The 8,751-nt window shown below is 33.1% G+C and overlaps 1 protein-coding gene across 1 annotated transcript; it reads left to right on the plus strand.

Annotated features, from left to right (window-relative positions):
• Positions 1–7,980: 7,980 nt before the first annotated feature.
• On the plus strand, positions 7,981–8,745 carry LOC141816441 (uncharacterized; the record flags this gene model as incomplete). The annotated part of the gene is made up of 1 exon (XM_074704226.1): positions 7,981–8,745. A coding segment is annotated over exon 1 (716 nt), but the record flags the coding sequence as incomplete, so codon positions are not given.
• Between the last annotated feature and the right edge of the window lie 6 nt (positions 8,746–8,751).

Raw genomic sequence — 8,751 nt, forward strand, 5'->3', positions numbered from 1 at the left:
TAGGACTTCCACTGTCTAGTCTAACCGACTAGATCTTCTTACTCACTTCCACACATCCAAACATCAAGTCCTGTTTGGATCACCCCTTGGTCAAAACTGACCAGACCTAGGTGTATTGTCAAACATCGAAACTCTAGGCAAGATCTTAGTGCATCTTGCACCAACACATTTATGAGAAAGATATTTTTTAAATAAATAAATGAGCTGTTATTTATGAGGTAATACATGATATACATGGCCAACAATTAGCCACTGACCAATTAAATAATTTTACTCAAAAATGTAGATGACTAGAGATTTGGGTTATACCAAATTACTATGATATATTGGTTCTCTAAGTTTATCTATATTTTTTAATTTATTTTGATCATCATAAATTTGTCATTTAATGGTGTCCAAAGTTCAACTAGAATCACAAGCACTGCACCTTTTTAATATTTTTTTAAAATGGAGCATCTGTCTTTTTTTTTAATCTTTACTTTGATTATGGTCGCCATTTTAGCTTGCTCTTTATATATATATTTTGTATCAAACAAATCAAAAGTTTGGTCTTTTAGTCCCACATCACGGAACTCGAGGTGGAATCGATCCTTTACATTAACATTTTTGGGCAGCACTATCGCTGAGCTGTGTTGCGCCAGCTTGTAACCCAAACGGGGGCAATAAGTGGTCGGAATGAATTGGTTTGATTTAGAGGCGTGGGTTAATTATGCGATTGCTCGCCCGCCCATTCCAAGTTGATGGTGGGCCGAAAGGATTGTGCGAAGGCTCAATTCTCTCGATCCTTAGAGAGGAGGGCACTGGACCAGGCTGGCTTCACAGAGCAGTCCTTACTCACCCCCCATCAACGGTGGAAGGATAACAGGCCTGTGTATGGTTGGCCCATAATATCCTCTAAATCCAGCCCAATTCAAACTAACCATTTTTTTGATGAATTATTTTCACATAAGAGAGAATTTAGATTTAAAAAAAAGGACAGAGTGACCCTAGTGTTTTTTTCTCTTTCTTATTGTTATTCTATCTCCCATAACATATTATACATAATTTCAACCCATAATTAGTTATAAATCTCTTAACAAACTTTTATCGTATATATTATGTATCTTGTAATTCAATCCAAATTGGAAATTTATGATTTTTAAAAATTTAATATTTAACATTCAAATTGTAGTCGCTATAGTTTTATATGTGCTACAATTGTATAATAGTACAATTTCGTAATTATTATAACGTGAATGTTAAACATTATCATATTTTTTTTAACTTGGATTGAATCATGCTATATATAATATATCAAATCAAAATTCGTATAGAGATCCACAAGTACAAATGATTATTAGGTGGAATATATAACTGTTCGATTTCAAGTTTAAAAATACAATTTAAAATCTTTTTGAAGGTTTCAAATAATTTATCTTAATTTTTTTTTTATATTATAATAATCATGATTTTATAGTTGCTATAATATACCCGATCAATTCAAGATTTAGACGAGAGATATATTTTAGAATAATAATGAAATTAATATTGAAAGATAATTATATCGGGATAAAAAAAAATTAATATAAGGTGTTATTTTAATGATTGGGTAAAAAAGAATGTTCTTTTTATATAAAAAAGCCTTTAAAATATTTATGTTTTCTTTGAAAAAACTAATAATAAAGATAGGCCTCCTTTGAATCCAGTCCAATTCAAACCGATCTTTTTTTTTTACTTTTTTTTGTTGATTTATTTAAAGGCCTTTAAAATACTTATATTTTCTCTGAAAAAATTTAAAAAATAGGGCTTTGAAAATTTTATTTTAAATTTCCAACGACGCGTAATATAAACATTATGCAGTTCTCACTCTCCGTCTATACAAACAAATCAAAAGTTTGATCTTTTAGTCCCACATCGCGTAACTCGACGAGCAATCAACCTTTCACATTAACATTTTTGGGCATCTCCATCGCCGAGCTGTGTTGCGTCAGCTTGTAACCTAAGCGGGGGCTATGAGTGGTTTGAATGAATTGGTTGGATTTTAAAGGCGTGGATTAATTGTGCGATTGCTTGCTTGCCCGATCCAAGTTGATGGTGGGCCGGAAGAATTGTGCGAAGGCCCGATTCTCTTGGTTCTTAAAGAGGAGGGTACCGGATCAGGCTGGCTTCACAGAGCAGTCATTACTCACCCCTCATCAACGGTGGAAGGATAACAGGCCTGTGTGTAATTGGTCCACAATTTCCTCTAAATCCAACCCAATTCAAACTAACCATTTTTTCATGAATTATTTTAACATGATTTTTAAGAGAGAATTTAGATTAAAAAAAGGACAATAAAAATGGTATTTTTTATTATTATCATTTTTTCATGAATTATTTTAACATGATTTTAAGAGAGAATTTAGATTTTAAAAAAGGACATTGTAAAAAAGGTATTTTTTGCTCTTACTTATTATTATTCTATCGCCCATCTAAATTGGACGTGTTTAATAATTATAAAAGTATGTTTGATTCAAATTATTATACATAACTTTAATTATGTGATTATCCTAATTAAGATTATAAGATATAAAATATAATCTAATATTTTTTCATTTAAATTATTTATTTAGAAGGAATCAAATATAATCAATTTAACATTCACTAGGTTGTTCTTAATTCAATTTATTTTTAAAATAAAATAAATTAATAATATTAATGATGATAATAAATTAATAATATATAAAAATAAATATAATTTATTTATATTTTAAAATTTAAAATAAATAAATATATATATTTAACAAAATAAGTTATTAAAATAATTATTTAAATAAAATAATTTATTAAATTAATAAATATTATTCATTAATTTTATTTTTTTAAATTTAAAATAAATTTATATATATGTCAATAAAATAATTCATTAAGATAATTATTTTAATAAAATAATTCATTAAATTAATAAATATAATTCATTAATTTTATTTAATAAAATAATTTATTAAGATAATTATTTTAATAAAATAATTTATTAAATTAATAAATATAATTCATTAATTTTATTTAATAAAATAATTTATTAAAATAATTATTTTAATAAAATAAATCATTAAATTAAAAAATAAACATAATTCAATAATTTTATTTTTTTACAATTTAAACTAAATTTATATATATTTTAATAAAATAAGTCATTAAATTAATATATATATATATATATATATATATATATATATATATATATATATATATATATATATAATTTGTTAATTTAAGTTTTTTAATTTAGAATAAATTATCTTTTTATAAGTATTTAAATTAAAATTTATTGAATTAATTAATTCAGTTTCAATTAGATTTTTTGATACATTTCAATTAACTTAATTTAAAAAGGTAATCATGAAAAAAAATTATTAACCTCCGGAATCACAGAAAATCTTAAGCTGCTAAGGTAATGACATTCTCGGATTATAATTCATTTGCTGATATGACGGTGATGTTGCATTACTTGAGAATCGATCATAACCTAAACCAAACAAGATTATCGTTAATAACATTGGACAGATAACTAAAGTTATCAACGATAACCCCCAATCAAACTCCCTCTAGTAGTTATGATTTCTTAATTATTATAATTGAATTGTTACACGATTATAACAATTCAGTTATAACAGGCCTATGTGTGGTAAGGGTCTCAGAGTTAGGCGCTGAGTTGTAAGGATCTCGAAGTTGATCGTCGACTGATAAGGGTCTCAAAGTTAACCACCAAGTGGTAGCATCCCCACTGTGTTAGATCCGAGTTATACATGAGGTTGACATGTCTTGCACTGTTGCACGTGCCTTAAATGGTCTTGACTTGGATCTTATCTTGATCGGACTTGATTCTGTATGATTTATAACTCAACTTAACTTTTGAGTTTATATGTGTCACGTGAACATCAGAATGTATACTAACTTCTTTGTTGAAGATCTATAAGCACATTCTTAACTAAATGAGAATGTTGAGAAGCGTTTGGTAAAGGAGGTATTTAAAGTCTTGGAATATGCAAACGATGACTTCTATTTATAAATTTACTAAAAGGCACATTTATTCGCATTTTTTCTTCTTCAAAAAGTCACTCTTTGAATTCATTTTGCATATTTGTGCATTTATAAGAAATATATTTTTTAATAAATAAATGAGTTGTTATTTATGAGGTAATACATGGTATACATGACCAACAATTAACCACTGGCCAATTAAATAATTTTACTCAAAAATGTTAGATGACTAGAGATTTGGGTTCATGCCAAATTACTATGATTTATTGGTTCTCTAAGTTTATGTATATTTTTTAATTTATTTTGATCATCATAAATTTGTCATTTAATTGTGTCCAAAGTTCAACTAGAGAAAAGCAAGCACTTTTTAATATTTTTTTAAATGGAGCATCTGTTTTTTTTTTAATCTTTACTTTGATTATGGTCGTCATTTTAGCTTGCTCTATATATATATATTTTTTATCAAACAAATCAAAAGTTAGTTTGGTCTTTTAGTCCCACATCACGTAACTCGAGGAAGAATCGACCCTTTACATTAACATTTTTGGGCAGCTCTATTGCCGAGCTGTGTTGCGCCAGCTTGTAACTCAAGCGGGGGCTATGAGTGGTCGGAATGAATTGGTTGGATTTAGAGGCGTGGATTAATTATGCGATTGCTTGCCTGCCCTTTACAAGTTGATGGTGGGCCGGAAGAATTGTGCGAAGGCTCGATTCCATCGGTCCTTAGAGAGGAGGGTACCGGATCAGGCTGGTTCACAGAGCAGTCATTACTCACCCGCCATCAACGGTGGAAGGATAACAGGCCTGTGTATGGTTGGCCCACAATTTCCTCTAAATCCAATACAATTCAAACTTACCATTTTTTGATGAATTATTTTAACATGATTTTAAAAGAGAATTTAAATTATAAAAAAAGGACAGGGTAAAAAGGGTGGATTAATTGCTCGCCTGCTCGATAGCAGTCATTACTCAAAACCCCCCAATCAAATGTGGAAGGATAATTCCTCTAAATCCAATTAAAACTAATCATGAATTATTTTAACATGATTTTAAGAGAGAATTTAGACTTGAAAAAAGACAGACTAAAAAGGTTTTTTTTTTCTTTTTCTTATTATTATTCTACCTCCCATCTAAATTGAATATATTGTAATAACTATAATAGTTATGATTTTATAGATATTATAACTGAATTATTATATAACTATAATAATTATGTTTCGTAGTTGCTACACAATTATAGTAGTTATGATTTCGTAGTTGTTACAATATAAGAATTATTCAGAGTTTTTATAAAGGATTTAAATGATATTTTTTGAATTTAAAATCAGATCGTTACAAGTTTTAGCCCATAATTAGTTGTAGATCTCTCAACGAGTATCCTATGATTCAATCCGAATCGAAACGTTATGGTCTCTTAAAATTTAAGATTTAACATTCACGTTGTAGCCATTATAATTTTATATGTACTACAACTATATAATAGTTACGATTTCGTAGTTGCTATAATGTGAATGTTAAATACTATTTTAATTTTTTACTCGAGTTGAATCATGCTATATATAATATATCAAATCGAAACTCGTTTATAGTTTTATAACTGATTACTGATGGAATATAAAACAGTCTGATTTTAAGTTTTAAAAATATGATTTAAAGTCTTTTTGGAGGTTTCAAATAATTTATCTTAATTTTTTTAATATTATAATAGTTATGATTTCATAACTCGTTTTGATAAAAAAAATATTTTTTTACTTTTATAAAATAAATCTTTAAAATATTTATATTTTCTTTGAAAAAACTAATAATAAAAATAGGTCTCCTTTGAAATTCAGCCCAATTCAATCCGATCATTTTTTTTACTTTTTTTTTGTTGATTTATTTTAATATTAAAATTTTGATAAAAATAAAAAAAAGGCCTTTAAAATATTTATATTTTCTCTGAAAAAAATAAAAAATAGGGTTTTGAAAATTTTATTTTATTTGTCCAACGACGCGTAATATAAACATTATGCAGTTCTCACTCTCCCTCAATAGTTCTCGGTAAAAATCAAAAGCATGAATTTTTAGTCCCACCTCGTACACGTTTACTTGCATTGATCCTTTATATTATGATTTATGGCTATTGTGTTTGCTGAATTTTACCGCGTTAACTGTTATTAGGCTTCTTAGTGGTTGGATCGACTCTGAGATTACTTCCCCGCACTCGGCCAGAAGGACTCTTTGTTTATACAGACCAATCATTACTCACCCCGTTTCAACGGTCGAGGACAACAGGATGGTAGCCAACAATATCTCCACCCCAATTCTCAACCCAACCATTTTCTATTAAAAAAAACAATTCTCAATGCTTTCTCCTAAATTATTTATTTGCATATTTATGCTGAATTATTGCATCAACCTCCTCAATTTTACTTTCATTTTCCATTCTATTTTGTTTTTATGTTTTTTTTTTTTAAAATCCATAATACTACAAACTTTTAAAATTTGTCAAATTGTCTCGAGTGGCGATCTGTTCATTCATCTCGCTGCACACACGCTCACGTACGTCACGCTTTTGCTGTGCCGTTCTGCACGCACTGCAATTGAATGCCCGGATAGCCATGTTATCTGGCACATGGTGACGTATCGACCAGTCTGTTCCTCTGATATGCACAAAAATACACGTATAAGTTGATGGCTCATAGTCCTTTTGAGTCAGCTAAAATTTCACCACCCTTTTAATTTATTTATTTTTAAAGTGTTAGTGTATTATAAAAACACCCTTTTGCAAATTTCATATTTACTATAAGGGATGGATTTACTAGGGATGGATTTACTTAAACATTTTTCTCAAATGATGATATTTTTTTACTAAAATCCATTTAAGGCATGATATTTTTAGTGTCTTAATAATAATTCTATTATTGGTTAACTACTAAACTTCGCTGTTGAATTGCAACACATGGCATTCACGTGCGCCAACACATTTGATGCGCCGAACCAATTCAATTATTAATAATGAGTAGTTAATTAAGGCTCAAGGCATCATGTGATGCAAAGATTTGACTACCAAACGGCACGTGCCATGAATAATATAATTGTCTCTAGTTTGTTTGAATAATGTTTCAGCCAAGTTAGTTGAGCTTGGTTTAATTAAGAGCTCGGAGGAGGTATTACAGCCAGTCCATGCATGCGTAATTCTCATTGAATTGGGATTGATTGAATCAAAAGGCCTTTTTATTTACGGTCAAAAAGTAAACATATCTGTTGAATATAGTGAGAACATGTATGCTACTTTTTTACGGGTTCAAGATGAACTTTTTAGACTTCAGCGCCGTTTCAGATTGATTTTGGATTTATTACTTTGACCTTAAAAGAGGATGTTGAATTTGGAAAGACGTAGTAGGAATTTGTTCAAACGAGCATAAAAATTATTATTATTATTATTATTATTAATTTTGTTAAAAAAAAATTCTTTGAGAAAGGTGCGGTTTGTTGTTTAGTATTTAGTTTTGTTTTATAATTGTGAAAACGATCGAACTAATTAACGAGTGACTCAATATCATACTTCCACGAAAAAATAATAATAATAAGAAAATAAAATACTTTTAGACGCACCTTTTTTTTAATACGTGGCAAAGATGGCGTGGAGGACTTGGCAAACAGTGCGTGGCGTGGTCAGCTACGTCAACACCGTCCGCGTACGTCTCGTACGCTCGCGTGCTCATCATTTCGTCTTCGTCATCGTATCAGGCAATCTTGTCCGTCCGATTGGTGGGCCATCGCCGCATCGCGCCCAGGCGACGTTGGCCCACGCCGCCAGGGAACACGGAGCGGTGGAAACAGGCGCGGCCCCGGACGCCTGAGCTGATGTTTCCATAATGGCATAATCGTGAATAGTCTGAAGATCGAGGGCATTTTGTTTCTGCGTCCCACCTTCCTCTTGTGTGTATGAATACTGGTTCAACTGCTTACCAGAAACTTAGCCGTCGAGTGGGGAAGTGGATCTGGGCCATCTGGTGGCGGAGCGGAGCGGAGCGGAGGGAGGATGAGAGGCGATCGGGGATCCGCTCCGGTGGAGGCGTTGCCGTGGTGGAGGGCGGATGAGAATGCTGAGGAGGAAGTTATAAAGATCGAGCCGGTGGAGAAGAAGGGGAAGGCGGTGGTGGTGGTGGTGGAGGAGGAGGAGGACAAGACTGGGTGGAGGTGCTGGAAACACCCGATGCAGTCTCCCGGCGGAGTCTGCGCTGCTTGCCTCCGAGATCGCCTCCTGCGCCTCTGCCCTGACTGCGCGAGCCTCCGCCCGTGCGGCTGCTTCGCCTCCCCTTCCTCCTCCGCTTCCTCCTCCTCTGGATCCTCCAGATCTTGCCGATGGATCGCCGGAGAAGACGCAGGTTTGGGGCAGGTGGGGACCGTCTCCCGGCTCATCGCCAGAGAGCCGGCCTTTCGGCGGTCCCGATCGGTCGGGGTCCCTCTCGTCCGGTCGCGATCAGTGGCGGCCGTTGCGGCGGAGGGCGACGATCCATCACCTACCTCGAGGGCGCGGGGCGGAGGAAGGGGATGGACCTTCTTCTGGCCGTTCTCAAGGTCGGCTGGGGAGGGCAAGAAGGATCCGCCGCCGCCAGGTATGTTCCGATCCAGGACGGTGGCGGTGGGGCGTTCTTCCATGCGCGGCTGGGGCGTTCCGGAAGAGGAGGCGAAGAGGAAGCCGGGGCGGAGGTGGAACTTTCCGAGCCCGATGAAGGTGTTCCGGCAGCTGAAGCAGCCGAC

Source organism: Curcuma longa, unplaced genomic scaffold (assembly GCF_044706935.1).
Source record: "Curcuma longa cultivar G26 ecotype Majalengka, Jawa Barat unplaced genomic scaffold, ITB_CL_G26_1.1 contig_16650, whole genome shotgun sequence".
NCBI classification, from domain to species: Eukaryota; Viridiplantae; Streptophyta; class Magnoliopsida; order Zingiberales; family Zingiberaceae; genus Curcuma; species Curcuma longa.